General features: G+C 46.3%; 2 protein-coding genes and 2 long non-coding RNA genes across 5 annotated transcripts in view; 3 read left to right on the plus strand and 1 right to left on the minus strand.

The window, feature by feature from the left end:
• Nucleotides 1–1,181: 1,181 nt before the first annotated feature.
• LOC124291824 (zinc transporter ZIP3-like) lies at nucleotides 1,182–4,638 on the plus strand. The gene has a single exon (XM_046728897.1). It carries the CDS (start codon nucleotides 1,409–1,411, stop codon nucleotides 2,459–2,461), a length of 1,053 nt encoding a protein of 350 aa, XP_046584853.1. The 5' UTR covers nucleotides 1,182–1,408; the 3' UTR covers nucleotides 2,462–4,638.
• A 26-nt stretch (nucleotides 4,639–4,664) lies between these two features.
• LOC124291826 lies at nucleotides 4,665–5,405 on the plus strand. Of its 2 annotated transcripts, none has more exons than XR_006902286.1 (3): nucleotides 4,665–5,046; nucleotides 5,179–5,332; nucleotides 5,367–5,405. It is a non-coding gene; the product is annotated as an uncharacterized LOC124291826 (long non-coding RNA). The 2 variants fall into 2 exon arrangements; XR_006902287.1 differs by having other exon boundaries at nucleotides 4,665–5,090; nucleotides 5,179–5,279; nucleotides 5,362–5,403.
• A 1,074-nt stretch (nucleotides 5,406–6,479) lies between these two features.
• LOC124291827 lies at nucleotides 6,480–7,035 on the plus strand. The gene is made up of 3 exons (XR_006902289.1): nucleotides 6,480–6,510; nucleotides 6,655–6,726; nucleotides 6,979–7,035. It is a non-coding gene; the product is annotated as an uncharacterized LOC124291827 (long non-coding RNA).
• A 735-nt stretch (nucleotides 7,036–7,770) lies between these two features.
• The window catches only part of LOC124291825 (polypeptide N-acetylgalactosaminyltransferase 1-like), a 35,688-nt gene continuing 24,510 nt past the window's right edge, over nucleotides 7,771–18,948 (minus strand). The window contains exons 4-11 of the mRNA XM_046728898.1: nucleotides 16,824–17,001; nucleotides 15,658–15,861; nucleotides 15,263–15,380; nucleotides 13,868–14,064; nucleotides 13,185–13,317; nucleotides 11,181–11,285; nucleotides 9,712–9,845; nucleotides 7,771–8,612 (exon numbers count right to left, since the gene is read on the minus strand). Coding sequence (XP_046584854.1) covers nucleotides 8,600–8,612; nucleotides 9,712–9,845; nucleotides 11,181–11,285; nucleotides 13,185–13,317; nucleotides 13,868–14,064; nucleotides 15,263–15,380; nucleotides 15,658–15,861; nucleotides 16,824–17,001 — 1,082 coding nt within the window. The 3' untranslated portion in view covers nucleotides 7,771–8,599. The remainder of the gene's footprint in view (nucleotides 8,613–9,711; nucleotides 9,846–11,180; nucleotides 11,286–13,184; nucleotides 13,318–13,867; nucleotides 14,065–15,262; nucleotides 15,381–15,657; nucleotides 15,862–16,823; nucleotides 17,002–18,948) is intronic.

Raw genomic sequence — 18,948 nt, forward strand, 5'->3', positions numbered from 1 at the left:
TTTCGGACTTGGTGAACGCAATTCGGAGCTAAACGTTCGCCTGCTCGTTTGTAAACAAGAGGTCGGCCGTCATTACTGTACAGGCAAAACCTACTCTCGTCGGTGAACATCACACGCCGCCAATCACGCATCTGCCAACGTCGAACTGTCCTGGCCAGTGTCAATCGACGACGTCGATTTTGAAGAGTCAGATGCACTCCGCGGTAGGGTCGACGTGCTCGAATATCATGTTCTCTTAGCCACTGGTACACTGTATGTCGACTGATACGGTGTCCTAGTGAAGTCGTTCCACTGACGTCGCCGTTACAAAACGATTTCTCAGATGAAATGTCCGGAAGTGGCGATCATTACCGAGCGTTATCACACGTGGTCGACCACTCCTATGCCTGTCTGACGTAATGCCTGTTTATCTTAGTCGTTGCATCAGTCTGATGACAGTTGCTCGGGTGCAGCAGAAGGTTCTGGCAATCACGGTGTGGATATCTCGTTGTTAGGCCCCGGCAGCTCTCACTATTTCGATTTGCCTCAAACGTGGCATATTTTTTGTGTTCGTTTTACTACAGTGTTGCTCACGTGTCGCGTAGGCTGTTTTATACCTTAAGTATGCACGTGCATTTGGAGTTACATCAGAAAAAGTTGTTTTGGATTTTGTGCGACGTTTAGGCGAATCGTTAACTTGTTTAACTTGTTTTGCCGATTGTTCCCGGAAAGGATGGGTCTGTACGTGTGTCATGGCTCAGTATGGTTTTATCACTTCATTTTATTTTTGTGAATATTTATGAAATATTTTGGGGATTATAGTTTCTTTTGAGCATTAGTTTACAATAGCTGCATTGTGAACGGAAATACCACTACACAATGTTTTGGTCATCTCGACCGTGACAGCTTCAGTCAGTGTATACTCGATGTAAACTAAATTGCATGTGCCCGGTTATCTAAAGCACTAATGCCACTTATTCCAACTTGATTAAACGAAGAAGGTAACTTTTCATATGTTAAGGAATGTGTATGAAGATGTATGCATTCATTTTACTTTGAATTATCTTTAATTGGCCGAAAACCCGCTGCCACATTCAAAGGGATGGACACAATTGATAGTCGAGTATTATCTCAGCAGTGCAATTGTTATTTTACCTGCACGTAACTTGTTATCAGGCTGCGCTATTTAGGACAGAGTAGATAGGCTTCAGCGATAAGGGTGATACTGTATCACATGGGGCGGACTGTTTGGCGCGTCACGCAGATGTCAGTATATCAAACAGTTATCATATGAGCATGTGACGCTGGGTGGTTGAACGTCTAGAGCTTGGATTCTGCACAACCCTTGGCCTGAACAACCCCCAGTACAGGCCATCCAAAGCAGGGATACATTCAGTGTCTCCAGAGACTTGACCTTGATGCAGATACGATGGAATCCCTGTATGTGAAGATTGTGTCAATATGTGTCATATTCCTCGTCACCTTCCTCGGCGGAGTCCTCCCCTTTCTGTTGCTCGTGAAACTCATAAAGAAGAAGACGTCTGCTGGCGACAAGTTACCTTTGCTGCAGAGTTTCGCCGGGGGAATATTTCTGGCCACGTGTCTTGTGCATCTTCTCCCCGAAGCACGGAAAGCTATGAAACGTGCCTTCCCAGACGTTGAGTATCCTGTCGCTGAGGCGTGTATTGGAATCGGCTTCCTCATGATGTATGTGACGGAGAACCTTCTGACAGTGTGTAAAGAACACTCAGTGAAGTCCGACAACACAGTCACTGTCAATTACAGTAAGAATCCTCCAGCCCCTGGAGTCGCCAAAAAAGATTACAGTAACCCTCACGTCATTCGCTACGGATCTGTGGAGGAATCTGACAGTGAAGGTCTGCTGACGTCCAACGCCAGTAACGGAGATTTGAACAACTCCAGTGACGACGAGAGTTCTTCGAAACTAGACAGCGGAGTGGCTGACATCCAAGTCTCAGTGCAGAACAATACCTCCAGTAAACCAGAGCCAGTCGCCACCAACAGCTTCCGCTCCTTTGTCCTGTTGATTGCATTGTCTCTGCATACAGTGTTTGATGGCTTTGTGATAGGTATACAGACTAGTACCGATCTAATGTGGACATTGCTGGTGGCTATGAGCTTCCACAAAGCTCTGGTAGCGTTCAGCCTGGGTCTCAGTTTTGTAGAGTCCCATGCCACGAACCCCCGCTCAGCAGTACTATATCTCATCTTCTTCTCTTGTGTGGCGCCTCTGGGAGCAGGCGTGGGGACCGCCATCACGGAGAGCAGGCTGAGTACTGAGGGTCAAGCATATGCCGCGGGCTTCCTGCAGTCGATGGCTTGCGGAACCTTTATGTTTGTTACCTTCTTCGAGTGCCTGAAGTTAGACCTGTCCGGGAGACAACATCTCATAAAGGTGTTGCTGGTCATTGTAGGATTTGGCTGTGTTGCCGGTCTGAGGTTTGCCTTAAGCGACGGATAACAGGTTGGAATATTTGAACTCGTTCTAATAATCATGATCCTCGCTATGTCTCAATGTTGGTTCACGGACCTTTCGTCTAAAGCGCGCGATACTCTGTGTGGAATTACGTGGTGGACTCCAATCATCGTGCGTGGAATAGTATGATGCCAACAGATTGTCGGACTACAAGGGCATTGCCAACAGATTGTCGGAGTACAGGGACATTGCCAACAGATTGTCGGACTACAAGGACATGGACACTTTGCCAACAGATTGTCGGATTTATTTCCTTGTTTCAATGGTGCAATGGTGTATTACCTTCTCGTGGATATATAAAGAGGCACGCAGTCAGTGTTTACAACACATGATCAATTTCATTCTTCATTTCAAAGTACTAGTTTCACATGAACAACGCGTCATCGGCCTACATTGAACTCCAGTGACGGTGAACTGATTGTGTATGTATGGCAGTCATTATATATCCACAAATGCGAGTGTTACTATCTATACCTGTAAATACAACTGTCTAAAGCAGATGTTGATGCGTCTGTCTCAGAACTACAACACATCACGATTCCTGTAGTTGTACAGTATTCTGATGTACCGAAGACAAACAGCCACCTTCGAAACAGGCCCGTGTTACGCTCTTGCGTAGGTCAAGCGAGAATTCAGAAAACAGTCACCTTCCCAAACATTCCCCGTGCCACGCTCTTGCGTAGGTATAGTGGTGCTTCAGAAAACAGTCACCTTCCCAAACTTGCGTAGGTATAGTGTCGAGAATTAAGGAAACAATCACCTTCCCAAACTTGCGTAGGTATAGTGCCGAGAATTTAAGTAACAATCACCTTCCCAAACTTTCTCCGTGTCATGCTCTTGCACAGGTATAGTGAGAATTTAGGAAACAATCACCTTCCCAAACTTTCTCCGTGTCACGCTCTTGCACAGGTATAGTGATAATTTAGGAAACAGTCACCTTCCCAAACTTACCCCGTGTCATGCTCTTGCATAGGTATAGTGAGAATTTAGGAAATAGTCACCTTCCCAAATTTTCCCCGTGTCATGCTCTGGAGTAGGTATAACGAGAATGCAGGAAACAGTCACCTCCCAAACTTTCCCTGTGTCATGCGCTTGCGTAGGTAGAGTGAGAATTTCGGAAACAGTCACCTTCCTAAACTTTCCCCGTGTCACGCTCTTGGGTATGTATAGCAGTGCTTTAGGAAACAGTCACCTTCCCAAACTTTCCCCGTGTCATGCTCTTGCGTAGGTATAGTGAGAATTTACGAATCAATCACCTTCCAAAACTTTCCCCGTGTCACGCTCTGGCGTATGTATAGCAGTGCTTTAGGAAACAGTCGCCTTCCCAAACATTCCCTGTGTCATGCTCTTGCGTAAGTATAGCAGAGCTTTAGGAAACAGTCACCTTCCCAAACATTCCCTGTGTCATGCTCTTGCGTAGGTAGGTAGTGAGAATTTCGGAAACAGTCACCTTCCTAAACTTTCCCCGTGTCACGCTCTTCGGTATGTATAGCAGTGCTTTAGGAAGCAATCACCTTCCCAAACTTTCCCCGTATAGTGCTCTTACATATGTATAGCGGTGTTTTAGGAATCAGTCACCTTCCCGAACTTCCCCTGTGTCATGCTCTTGCGTATGTATAGCAGGGCAATCACACCCTGTAAGACCCGTGTGCAAACGTCGATTTTACAAAAGCTTGAAAATATATTAACTTCTGACCCCACGTGTATTGACATTTATATTCGTGTGCATGTCTTTAGGAATGAATGCCATCATTCTGCCTAGGTTTACGACAGACTTCTCTTTTCCAGATGAACTTGTTTAGTTCCCTGAATCATATTGTTCGGTATTGTAGAAAATAGCAATGACACATAATTATCATTATACCACATAAATATGAAAGCTGAAATGAAATAATAATTCAATCTGAAAATCTAAAGTAAAATATATTATCTGGGAAAGGTACTTTGGTGTCACGACAGTCGTCATTTGTTTTAAGCCTAACTATAGTTAAACCTCGCACATTGTCAGTGTGGGGCAGTACAGCAACAACCTGCTATCAATCTCTGTTTTATTTTCATGATCATGATCATATGTTAAAACAACATAAGCGAAAATCATATGTATTATTGTATAGTTAGAAAAATGTAAACCGATGTATATCCAATAAATCTATAAATCTTCATTCTATAATCACATAACCGTAAACCATCATGATACAAATACACACTGAAGATGCTGAGCTTATGGATGGAGCTAAAACGAGTAATTACTGAGCAGGTCAGGTTCTAAGCAGCTATCAGTGTACAGTGTACATCTTGTGTACATCAAGTGTACATTCAGGGTACATCAAGTGTACACTCGAGGTACATCAAGTGTACAATATGCATTGAGTGTGCTTACAATGTATAGCAAGTATACATACAGCGTACAGTCATTGTGCACTCAGTGTGCAGTCATCGTGCACTCAGTGTACAGTCTGCTTGCACTCAGTGTACAGTCATCGGGCACTCAGTGTACAGTCTGCTTCCACTCAGTGTGCAGTCAGTGTGCACTACGTGTACAGTCAGCGCGCACTCAGTGTACAGTCAGCGTGCACTCAGTGTACAGTCATCGGGCACTCAGTGTACAGTCAGCGTCAGTGTACAGTCAGCACTCGTGCACAGTCAGTGTGCACAGTGTGCAGTCAGCGGCACTCAGTGTACAGCGTGCACTCAGTGTGCAGAGTGCACAGTCAGCGTGCACTCAGTGTACAGTCAGCTTGCACTCAGTGTGCAGTCAGTGTCACTCAGTGTACGGTCAGCGTGCACTCAGTGTACAGTCAGCGTGCACTCACAGTCAGCGTGCACAGTCTCAGTGCACTCAGTGTACAGTCAGCAGTCATCGGGCACTCAGTGTGCAGTCAGAGTGCAGTGCACTCAGTGTACAGTCAGCTTGCACTCAGTGTACAGTGCACTCAGTGTCACAGTCAGCGTGCACTCAGTGTAGTCAGTCCCGATTAACCTGTAAAGGGAATGTCAAAGCATGTCAGTGTACAAACCGTAAAACAGTGTGCAGTCGATCAATAACCTGTAAAGAATGAAGGTCGATCAATAAAAGGAAGGTAGGATGTCCTGACAGTTCGTACATACCAACATTGTGAAGCATATGTATTGCTCCTTGTATATTATAACACATTCCCTTCTCCCACGGTCCAGAAAGCTGGCAAAGCAAGGTAAAAGGATCCAGTCTCCTGGAGCGTCACTGTGGGGAGAGCAATGGGGATGCCTAGATCGGCCCCTGATGTTTTCATATTCTCTAACTTGACGCAAACAGTGTTAACAGTGGTGAACAAAGTACAGCAGCCGACTTACATTCAGATATATAGCAAATCTTCTGTTAGACTGACGTTTAGTCTTTTAAAACATATAATTTTGAAAGAATAAAAAAAACTCCACTTGCACTGGAAAAGAGCTCCGAAAGGATGTAATTGGGAAAGATCTAAATTTTGGGCTGTTGCATTACAGGCAGGACTAGAGTGAAGGGAAAGCATTAGTGGTTGTGAGACAGACTACACTTATGTTAAAACAGAACAATGCCACAGGTCCCATGTGGTTGTTGTCATGTTAGAACTGTTTCCAAGATTATGTGTAATAACTGGTAAACCTATACGCTCAATTACAAAACGTGATTACTGAACCCATACATGTTTTGCAGATAAATCCCGCAATGGACCAAAATAAAAAATGCCCGTCGCTGAGGACCAGAGCACGTCAATATTCTAAATACACTCACTGGAAAACGTCTTACATGGGGCCGCTCAGAATTAAGTAAAACGTGTGAGCGGAGTTGTTTAAGCCACAGTGGGCAACTCCATAACTGTACCATGGCAACATTAAGTCAGCAACACTATAGTTCAACCATGGCAACCTAAGTCAGCAACACTACAGCTGTACCATGGCAACCTTAAATCAGCAACACTACAGCTGTACCATGGCAACCTTAAGTCGGCAACACTACAGTTGTAAAATGGCAGCCTTAAGTCAGCAACACTACAGTTGTAAAATGGCAACCTTAAGTCAGCAACACTACAGCTGTACCATGGCAACCTTAAGTCAGCAACACTACAGCTGTACCATGGCAACATTAAGTCAGCAACACTACAGTTGTAAAATGGCAAACTTAAGTCAGCAACACTACAGCTGGACCAGGGCAATCTTAGATCAGCAACACTACAGCTGTACCATGGCAACCTTAAGTCAGCAACACTACAGCTGTACCATGGCAACCTTAAGTCAGTAACACTACAGTTGTAAAATGGCAAACTTAAGTCAGCAACACTACAGCTGGACCATGGCAATCTTAGATCAGCAACACTACAGCTGTACCATGGCAACCTTAAGTCAGCAAAACTACAGCTCTACCATCGCAACCTTAAGTCAGCAACACTACAGTTGTAAAATGGCAACCTTAAGTCAGCAACACTACAGTTGTTAAATGGCAACCTTAAGTCAGCAACACTACAGCTGAACCATGGCAATCTTAGATCAGCAACACTACAGCTGTACCATGGCAACCTTAAGTCAGCAACACTACAGCTCTACCATGGCAAACTTAAGTCAGCAACACTACAGCTGTGAAATGGCAACCTTAAATCAGCAACACTACAGCTGTACCATCGCAAGCTTAAGTCAGCAACACTACAGTTGTAAAATGGCAACCTTAAATCAGCAACACTACAGCTGTACCATCGCAAGCTTAAGTCAGCAACACTACAGCTCTACCAAGCAGCCTTAAATCAGCAACACTACAGCTGTACCATGGCAACCTTAAGTGAGCAACACTACAGCTGTAAAATGGCAACCTTAAGTCAGCAACACTACAACTGTACCATGGCAACCTTAAGTCAGCAACACTACAGCTGTACCATGGCAACCTTAAGTCAGCAATACTACAGCTGTAAAATGGCAACCTTAAGTCAGCAACACTACAGCTCTACCATGGCAACCTTAAATCAGCAACACTACAGCTGTACCATGGCAACCTTAAGTCAGCAACACTACAGTTGTAAAATGGCAACCTTAAGTCAGCAACACTACAGCTGTACCATGGCAACCTTAATTCAGCTCTATTAAGAGCCCTATTGATTTGAGCAATATATGATGCCATCATAAACACATTGTTATAGACATACCGCCCAATCCCTCTCCACCCCCCTGCCATTATACGGAATGTGCAAGTGCACTAGACGGGCACTGGGACTGTTGAAAGTCGATAAACTCCTCCACTGAAAGGTGTTTGGCAGTGAGATCTAAAAACAGATCACAAACATTTATGATGAACTGCTAGCTGTGACTATTTATGACAGTTGGTAAGCGCAGAACCATATCCCCAGTTGTTCGATGTGCGATGCAATGACTTCGAGGGATTTCATAGCTGCAATACCGTCCCATGGTTTGTAAAGCACTTCGTGTATAGCACCATGACGTTCACATCATTTTAAACGTCTCATTTCGTAATTAATACGACGTCTCACACAGCAAATTACCGTACCATTTAGTTAGAATCGTTTTAGTAAGTGTTCCCCATCTTTAAGCATGTATAAAAACACTCCCACAAAAATGTTGATGCCATGGTGTACCAAATATTTGTCCAACAATGGCGACATCGCTCCCTGACACCAGCGTGATGTTCAAGGATCCCACCAATAATGGCGGCACAGCACCGTGATGACAGTCTGTTGTTTATGTCAACAGGGGTGCCGTCTAACAATGGCTCCATACGACTCGAGTTGCAGTCCTCCTTCGCATCTTTGCAATATATGACTCCATCATACTGTGGCTTGAGACACTGCATGAGATGCCGGGCATGGCATGATCCCCGACTTCCGTCCTCCAGGGTACTGAATGCACGACCTGGCCATGTCCGCAAGTACAACGTCAAAACACACTGTGTTATCCCGGAGTCTCTAGTGCCCTATCCGGGACCCGCCCCTAACTGAACCACTTTGTTGAGAGTGATGTTCGCTGCCGTTCTCGCCCGGTCTTTGAAAGAGGGGTCATAATGAGTGAACTTCCACTTTTGACCTTTGTTGTTGTGATCACATTTCTGGAGAGTCAGTTTCGGCCCAGTCATCACCTCCAGACACAGACCAGTCTTCTCATGCTTCAACATCCCGTCCTGCAACAGTGAGCGTAGAGACACTACAGCACATTCAGACATACAGACATGGCATTGAACGGAGGCATAGAGACACATTCAGACATACAGACATGGCAATGAACGGATGCATAGAGAAACATTCATCTCACATACCACTGGCCTCATCCTACTTCATCTACATCCTCCATTGGATGAAGTAGGCCCATGGAGGGTGAGGTGAATTAGGCTGAGGCCAACTTCATCCCACCTTCCATTGGCCTCAGCCTAATTCACCCCACCCTCCATCGGCCTACTTCATTCCACCTTCCATTGGCCTACTCCATCCCACCCCCATTGGCCTCAATCAAATTAAGTCCACCTTCCATTGGCCTCAGCCTACTTCATCCCACCCACTATTGGCCTACTTCATCCCATCCTCCATTGGCCTAATTAATCCCACCCTCCATTGGCCTCAATCTTAAGTCCACCTTCCATTGGCCTCAGCCTACTTAAACCCACCACTATTTGCCTACTTCATCCCACCCTCCATTGGCCTCAATCAAATTAAGTCCACCTTCCATTGGCCTCAGCCTACTTAAACCCACCCACTATTGGCCTACTTCACCCCATCCTCCATTGGCCTACTTCATCCCATCCTCCACTGGCCTACTTCATACCACCCTCCATTGGCCTACTTCATCCCACCTTCCATTGGCCTCAACCATCTTAACTCCACCTTCCACTGGCCTCAGCCTACTTCATCCCACTTTAGACTGGCTTCAGCCTACTTTATCCCAACTTCCACTGGCTTCAGCCTACTTCATCCCACTTTAGACTGGCTTCAGCCTACTTTATCCCAACTTCCATTGGCCTCAGCCTACTTCATCCCACATTCCACTGGCCTCAGCCTACTTCATCCCACATTCCACTGGCCTCAGCCTACTTCATCCCACATTCCACTGGCCTCAGTCTACTTCACCCACCATTCATTGACCTCAATTTACTTCATCTCACAATCCATTGACCTCAGCCAACTTCACCCACCCCTACCAATGGCCTCGGCCTTCTTCAGCCGACCCTTTTGCTTAGTTCAAGATGCCTGTGTTTCCTTCATCCCCTCCAACACACAAGGTCTCACCAGTATGTAGTCCCATGTTTCTGTGGGCCCTCGATGCAGTCCTGGAGAAAAGGCACCACGTCCATCTCCTCTGTCAGTACCACGACACACTGCAGGGTGGTCCGCAGCTGCCGTCGGTGCGTCCACGAGAAACCCTGCAATGCAACTCAGCATTAAACAAAACACACCTCGCAACTGTACAAATGCTTCAGACAACGTTTACAAATCTTTCTTATCTCGTAGTAACTCCCGATTTCACGTACAACTTAGGAGGCCTAGTATCGGTTTTTCTACCTTAAAATCTAGAGACCTCTTAGCACCTGCGAGGGTTTTCGTTTTATGGTAACTTCCTTTGCAATTTTTTTCTGCGAATAGCTGCAACAATGCTGAAGCGGTGTTAAGCAATATTCACTCACTCACTCACCTTTGCAGTTTTAGCTATCTAACTCATAAGAAATCAGCTGCAATATTGTCTCGCGTTGACAAAGCAAACCGGTTTTCATACCAGTCTGCTTACTAAAACCAAAACACCAAGAGGTTTTATGCTAAAAACAACCCCTAAAATTTGCCAGCGTGATACACTTTGTGGATTACATATTTGCCCTCAAATTAAGGGTCAATTTTCTGAGGGAACACGACTCCAGCTCTGACCCACGCTGCCAACAACCCAAACTAATCTACACTCATTGCAAACGTGCCAAATATAGTTGATTAGGTTGCAACACAACGCCTGCGACTTAAATACACCTGTATGAACAAGCTGCTTCTAACACCAGCTACAACTAAACAAGTGTATATTTACTCCAATAAACAAAACATTGAGAAAAGCACAATTTCCTCCTCACACGAAGCACGCTGTCGTGATTGGTTTTGATAGCAAAGGGAGGCTACTCTGCGCGTCCTAAAACCCTCATATTTCGCAAACCGTTGTCAGACGCGAAAGATGTGAAGTGAGGTGAGGTGAGGTGAAATTGGGTTTAACGTCGTACTTGAGAAAATTTCGCTCATATGACGACGTGCATGCGTGTGTATGTGTATGTGCGGCTGCTTGTACTAGCCCAGACTGAAGCTGGTTTTATAGTGCTAGCCCACTGAGATACCATGCCGCAGTGAAGCATGAATACCCCACTCAGACACATTATACTGACTCCGAGCCGACCAGTCCTTGTTGTACCCATTAATGCCGAGCGCCAGGCAGGGACCAACAAGTACCATATTTTAACGTCTTTTGGTATGACGCGGTCGGGGATCGAAACCGCGACCTTCCGCTCTCCGGGCGGACCAGACGCGAAAGAAGCACTGGGTGTGATAGATGTCACTTACTTATCAGTCACATCTGGTTGATGGAGCCTACATACAAATATTTCAGCAATGATACGACTAATCTTAAACTCAGTTCTACTGCTACCGGTGAGCAAAGATCAACAGCTACCAATAAGACAGAGCTCCCTAACACTTCCGGGAAACGCCCATCATTGCCTTTCACTGACCTGCGCTGGTAGGCTCTGTGTGCAGGGCTTGATGGTGAGCGGGTTGGGCGCTTGGAACAAATACTCGTCATTATCCAGGCACATCCTCAGGTCGGGGTTCTCTAGCTGTAAAATATACTATTTGATTAGCGTTGTTCCCAACAATGGAAGGCATGACGATAACAGTTTTTAATCCCTCTCAAGCTGTCTTTAATCATGTTCAAATACTGTGTTCAACGGTATCCCCTCGTGAATCATGTTGAAGTACCATGTTTAACGGTATCCCCTCATCCAAATCGCTTACTCACCTCCCATATCACCCCTTCCCTTCCCGTCCATCCACCCCATCCCAGCCTGCCAACACTACAATATTTACCCCAGCATTGTTGGGCCCTCTTCCCATCCTACTTCATCCACCAACTCCCTACTACCAGGCCCGAAGCCCCGCCCCTAATAGGCCCCGACAACTACTCATGCCATAGTACCAGGCCCGATGCCCCGCCCACAGTCACCCCGGCAACTACTCACTCCCGAGTACCAGCATCAATCTCCCGCCCACAGTCGGCCCCGGCAACTACTCACCCCCGAGTACCAGCATCAATCTCCCGCCCACAGTCACCCCCGGCAACTACTCACCCCCGAGTACCAGCATCAATCTCCCGCCCACAGTCACCCCCGGCAAACTACTCACTCCCTAGTACAAGGCCCGATGCCCCGCCCACAGTCACCCCGGCAACTACTCACCCCGAGTACCAGCATCAATCTCCCGCCCACAGTCACCCCCGGCAACTACTCACCCCGAGTACCAGCATCAATCCCTCACGCCCACAGTCACCCCGGCGGCACTATCTCACCCCCCCTGAGTACCAGGCCCGATGCCCCGCCCACAGTCACCCCTGGCAACTACTCACCCCGAGTACCAGCATCAATCTCCCGCCCACAGTCACCCCGGCAACTACTCACCCCGAGTACCCTATCTACCAGGCCCGATGCCCCGCCCACAGTCACCCCGGCAACTACTCACCCCGAGTACCAGCATCAATCTCCCCGCCCACAGTCACCCACTGGCAACTACTCACTCCCGAGAACCAGCTTCAATCTCCGCGCCCACAGTCACCCTGGCAACTACTCACCCCCTGAGTACCAGGCCCGATGCCCCGCCCACAGTCACCCCGGCAACTACTCACCCCCGAGTACCAGCATCAATCTCCCGCCCACAGTCACCCCGGCAACTACTCACCCCCGAGTACCAGCATCAATCTCCCGCCCACAGTCACCCCGGCAACTACTCACCCCCGAGTACCAGCATCAATCTCCCGCCCACAGTCACCCCGGCAACTACTCACCCCCGAGTACCAGCATCAATCTCCCGCCCACAGTCACCCCGGCAACTACCACTCACGCCCGAGTCACTTGGCAACTACTCAGTACCAGCATCAATCTCCGCCCACAGTCACCCCGGCAACTACTCACCCCCGAGTACCAGCATCAATCTCCGCCCACAGTCACCCCGGCAACTACTAAACCCCCGAGTACCAGCATCAACCCTCCCGCCCACAGTCACCCCGGCAACTACTCACCTCCTAGTACCAGGCCCGATGCCCCGCCCACAGTCACCCCGGCACCCTCGGCAACTACTCACCCCGAGTACCAGCATCAATCTCCTGCCCTACAGTCAGCCCCGGCAACTACTCACCCCCGAGTACCAGCATCAAATCTCCTGCCCACAGTCACCCCGGCAACTACTCACCCCCGAGTACCAGGCCCGATGCCCCGCCAACAGTCACCCCGGCAACTACTCACCCCCGAGTACCAGCATCAATCTCCCGCCCACAGTCACCCCGGCAACTACTCACCCCCGAGTACCAGGCCCGATGCCCCGCCAACAGTCACCCCGGCAACTACTCACCCCCGAGTACCAGCATCAATCTCCCGCCCACAGTCACCCCGGTACCAGCTCAATCTCACAGTCCCCCGAGTACCAGCATCAATCTCCCGCCCACAGTCACCCCGGCAACTACTCACCCCTCCCCAGGCAAAGACGTTCTCGGCGTAAGCAAACAGCTCTGGCCAAACGTTGTCAAGGAACCATCCAAAATCATGACACTTGAGGCTCTCTCGCAGTTTAACGCGCTCACTCAAATCCCCGGCGTCGAGGCTCTGTCAACAACGCATATACATGTATGGTGGGGGATGCACGAAAACTACCAAAGGACCACATATTTAGAACCTGAGCAGACAATAGTATTAACCAAGTTTTTAAATAGTTTTCTTCAAACAGTCTTTTTCAGCGACGTCTGTTTAAGACGGAATACACCCTTGTTTCGCCGCCCTTGTCAGAAATGAGACATTGTGGGTTACTTGTAAGAGGAATATGAACTGTCTTAAATATAAAAACATAAAGATATAAAGAAGAATGAGGATAATAGAACTTCTTTATTCTGTATAGGCGACATTTCGACTATCTACTCATTCTTCATCTACCCAACTTCTAGAATGCCAATCAAAGAAGCCATGAATATATAGTTGTGTAAGTAATTATTATATTGTGGAATTGACAATTTCATAGGAGTACGTGATCTAGACTACCAGTTGTCGGACTCGACGGAACCTCCAAAAGTACTAAAATTGATACTTTGCAAGGAAATCCAAAGGTATAACATATGTTACATTTACTGAGGTATTCTGACACCGAATGTCTCACAAACCGCTCCTCACCTTCATTGCACGGGAAGTATTCATACACATATTTCTTGTAGTCGCCCATCCACACCTCCACTGCTCGCTTGTAGTTATGCATCTCCGTCTGATAGCGCCCGGCTGGGAACGAGTAGGGCTGGGAGCGGGCGATATGGCCGATCTTGGAACAGGGGCTGTGCAGCAGCTGACCCCCACAAAGCCACACCTGTGGGAGCGGGAGGGACATCGACAGGTGTCATTGTTCTAGATAGTCGCATACTATTGATATCAGGTCCCGATGATTTGAACAGATGACCTACCCCTTGTACGTGATTGATCTTGGGAGGACCATATCATCTCAGGAATATAACCTTATCTCACAAATATCAGTCTTCGTGTTACAACCCATACCGTGTTTGTTCCAAACATATTCCAATAAAAACTTTGCAGGTTTCGCTCGCCACATCCTGCCTCACTCACCCTCATAGCCAGTTCCCTCACCCTGCCTCACTCACCCTCAAAACCAGTTCCCTCATCCTGCTTCACTCACCTTCAAAGCAAGTTCCCTCATCCTGCCTCACTCACCTTCAAAGCCAGTTCCCTCATCCTGCATCACTCACCCTCAAAACCAGTTGCCTTATCCTGCTTCACTCACCCTCAAAACCAGTTCCCTCATCCTGGATCACTCATCCTCAAAGCCGGTTCCCTCATCCTGCATCACTTACCCTCAAAACCGGTTCCCTCATCCTGCCTCACTCACCTTCAAAGCCAGTTCCCTCATCCTGCATCACTCACCCTCAAAGCAAGTTCCCTCATCCTGCCTCACTCACCGTCAAAACCAGTTCCCTCATCCTGCATCACTCACCCTCAAAGCCAGTTCCCTCATCCTGCCTCACTCACCCTCAAAACCAGTTCCCTCATCCTGCCTCACTCACCCTCAAAACCAGGTGCCTTATCCTGCTTCACTCACCCTCAAAACCAGTTCCCTCATCCTGCATCACTCACCCTCAAAGCCGGTTCCCTCATCCTGCATCACTTACCCTCAAAACCGGTTCCCTCATCCTACCTCACTCACCCTCAAAGCCAGTTCCCTCATCCTGCCTCACTCACCCTAAAAACCAGTTGCCTCATCATGTCGCACCGTCAGAGCCAGTTCCGTGATCCAGTCTCACTCACCCTAACAAAAAACAGTTCCCTCATCCTGACTCACCCTCAAAAGTTCCTTCATCCTGCCTCACTCACCCTCAAAACCAGTTGCCTTATCCTTCATCACTCACCATCAAAGCCAATTCCCTCATCCTGCCACACTCACCGTCAGAACCAGTTCCCTCATCCTGTCTCACCCTCAAAGACAGCTCCCCTACCCTGCCTCACTCACTTTCCAAGCCAGTTCAGTCTATGAAATTCCACTATGCCTCACTCACCCTCCAGGCCAGTTCTATGTTCTCTCCACCCCAGATCTCCATGCCGCTGTCGTATGTTCCGATTTCACGGAAATAATCGGCATCTACGGCAAAGGCTGGACCCACCATCACGACGCCCCTGTTGAACAAGAAATAACCATTCCAGTAAAGTGTGTTTAGATTATGAGTTTGGAAAACACATCAATGTTCCACTGTGCTGCAGTGCACCTATTCTGTTTTCCCCTTCATTTCCATTTCTTGGTAAGAATACAAAGTTGAAATGTTTCCTTCATTTTTCTATATTTACCTTGTTTATTTCCAACTAAGAAGACTCTCTATTTTACTTATACCTAAACGGTGGTGTTATCTTAATGTACCCAGTTGACCCAGGAGAGTCTATATATGCAAAAACTCACGGCAGAGATTCCGTCTCGGTCCTCAGCTCTTGTTGGTTCTTGCGGAAGAACGTTTCAAAGAAGACGAGTCGCCAATCAAATCCGTATCTAGTCTTGTAGCCGGGCTCGAAGTCATACTGAAGGGTGTCTGCCTTGATGTAGTCCAGGTGACCCATGGCCACCGTGGAGCGATTCCTCTTGATCTCCACCAGGAGAGGCTGAAGCCTGAGGACAGAGAACGGAGTTGTCAGGCCCAGCCTAGTACGAGAGAGGGCTTGGTTTAACGCCCCTTATCATATGTCCGATAGAAGCTGCCGGGACACAGTACGAGCGTAGCGACATTAGTGGCTGGTTTACTTGAACTGTAACAATATATATCTGAAAAAACGCATATGGCCAGACACTCCTGGCCCAATAACATCGCAGTCAGATGTAATGACAGCGTCGATCCGTCGGTGAGTGTTGCCGAAGTCAGCTATGACTGCATCACGGGGTTAGTGAGTGTTTTCGAAACAGTGAATGTTTGCATAGCAACGCTGTCTAAGTTAACTTAGGCTCAGTATTATTCCTTGCACTGCTATACTGCTATACAAACCCTATTAAAAGATCGCGTCGGCTAAACTTTGAGCGACCTATGGCCGTCCAATCAAACGCGAGACGGTCGAACGGAATTAACCAATCAGACAACGGCTACTATATTTAGGATTCGGCGGGGCTTACAAATTGTTCTCTTTCCCGGTCGATAACACTGATCTCTCAAACGAAAACACGCATAAAACACAGACATTTGACCTGCAGTATATATATACGCGTAGGGGTTTCTAATGACATGGTTACTCTTAGTTTATATTTCCGCAAGATGACATCCTGGAACATTGACGAACGCTATTTTCAGAAACTATTTACCTACTGTTGTGAATAACGGCGTCCTCCATGTGTATCACTCGGAAGCGATCGTACGGAAAAATACATTCGGAATCGTTCTCGTACAAATGTTTTCGAGGTAAAAGTTCAAACGAATGTGCGAACTTTGGCGATTTGGTAAGCTGTGTTCTGATTGGTCAGTTCAAAGGGTTACTGACGCGACCTTCGACTAGGGTTTGTTAGATTCAGTATAGCAGCGTAACGAATAATACAGAGCATAGTTTACTTGGTCTGCATAGCAACGGTTACTGTGAGTGTCGTACCAGTCAACGTTCACCTCCATGTGGCTGTCGAAGAAGGACACCACTTTGCCCGTGACGTACTTGAATCCTTCAAGACGTGCCTTTATCAGCCCCACTCTCCGGGGCAGACGGACCAGCATGACGCCCCGCTTCTCCAGGTGAGTCCTGATGTACGTGTCCAGCTCCTCCTTCAGCTCAGCTGGAACAGCACATGCAGCACTTGAGATATAGGCAACAACCTGCAGCAAGACCTAACGACCCACGTGCAAGATACGTGACATAAAATATATATCAATTTCCTTGACAACAATGCTATGTTTATTGTGGTTCGACACGAGCCGACAGAAAACATCCAACTGATTACTAAACCTTTAGCTTGTAGGTATTATTTCGAGTGAACGAAGTCCTGTTGGAAGAAATACTCATTTCAGTTTCTGGATGCTGTTGGCTACCTCTACCCAACTGACCATTAACTGCGAAACTGTGAATTTAAGTTCTGTAAGTTATTGAAGTTATTTAAATATAGAATAATGTGTTAATGATACCGTTTACGTGAGCAGATTATGTATGTATACTATGTTCAAGATCAGATTATGTATGGTATACTATGTTCAAGATCAGATTATGCATGTATACTATGCTCAAGATCAGATTATGCATGTATACTATGCTCAAGATCAGATTATGTATGTATACTATGCTCAAGATCAGATTATGTATGTATACTATGTTCAAGATCAGATTATGTATGTATACTATGCTCAAGATCAGATTATGCATGTATACTATGCTCAAGATCAGATTATGTATGTATACTATGCTCAAGATCAGATTATGCATGTATACTATGTTCAAGATCAGATTATGTATGTATACTATGCTCAAGATCAGATTATGTATGTATACTATGTTCAAGATCAGATTATGCATGTATACTATGCTCAAGATCAGATTATGTATGTATACTATGCTCAAGATCAGATTATGCATGTATACTATGCTCAAGATCAGATTATGTATGTATACTATGCTCAAGATCAGATTATGCATGTATACTATGCTCAAGATCAGATTATGCATGTATACTATGCTGAAGACAGACTATTAAAGTTCACTGATGTGAAGCTGTTTATTAGTTTCTTGGATCAATCCACTTTATTTTTACAAGGGATATTATAAAGGTAGTTGTTAGTGCAGCCAACCATACCATATGTAGTTTTAACCCGCATGACAAGTGGGACGTATGACTAATGGGAGGACACCAGTGTGTTATAACAACACTTGGGTAAGTTCTACTTGTGTATATATCATGTGGATAGAAATGTAATCATGTAAATATAACATGAAGAATATGGTTTCCTAGCTTGTGTAAATACAATTTCCAGACTATTCACACGATATCGTCCAGGTACAAAGAGAAAATAACAAATCATGCGCAATACACTGCTTCTGTCCAGAACCACGCAGTCAAGTTGTCGAAACGATACAGGGAGAATTATAATAGCTCACATATATACATAACGCATGTCCAAACAATAACAAGGGTGCTTGGTACAGCTTCCTGTTTTATTGTATTCTTCTTTCTTTCCTAACAAATAAAAGTTCAACATAATATTGGTGCTTGTCCTTGAAGAAATTCGCCATATTGAGAGGACAGGAGCGAAATGCTCTGTTTTATTCCATATTTGCACACAAACGCCGTAAACATCTCGTATGGCATTGTCGTCATACAGAAAAAACTCACTCTTAACAAAATACCATGTCAACAAAATTGTGAGTTGTCGCAAAAACTGTGAGGAAGTCAACAAGTGGCGGCATACGATGAATTTACTTCACCGACAAGGGAGCTTGCAGACTCCTGTGATCAATGGAACCATGGTCTGCCACAAGCAACTCTACTCGAACGTTTTTCTACCATATCTTGACAACATACAAAAACATCTTGAATAGAAACCTGAAAACAATTATTAGAATGTTTTGGAAATTCATATAAATGTCCTGTTTACTGGCTGTACACGATGTAAACGGGGTTATTAACGTCAGTGAAATATTTATCAACTGATTTATGTGTACCAACAACGCCTTGTACAAATATCACAAGTAGAACTACGTGGTATGAGGTACGCCGCGTGGAGTGTATGTCCTT

This window comes from Haliotis rubra, unplaced genomic scaffold (assembly GCF_003918875.1).
Source record: "Haliotis rubra isolate DU_JTF1 unplaced genomic scaffold, ASM391887v1 Scf50, whole genome shotgun sequence".
Lineage (NCBI taxonomy): Eukaryota > Metazoa > Mollusca > Gastropoda > Lepetellida > Haliotidae > Haliotis > Haliotis rubra.

Coding starts and splice junctions, on each gene's coding strand:
- LOC124291824 (XM_046728897.1), top strand. CDS start 1,409: ATGGAATCCCTGTATGTGAAGATTGTGTCAATATGTGTCATATTCCTC.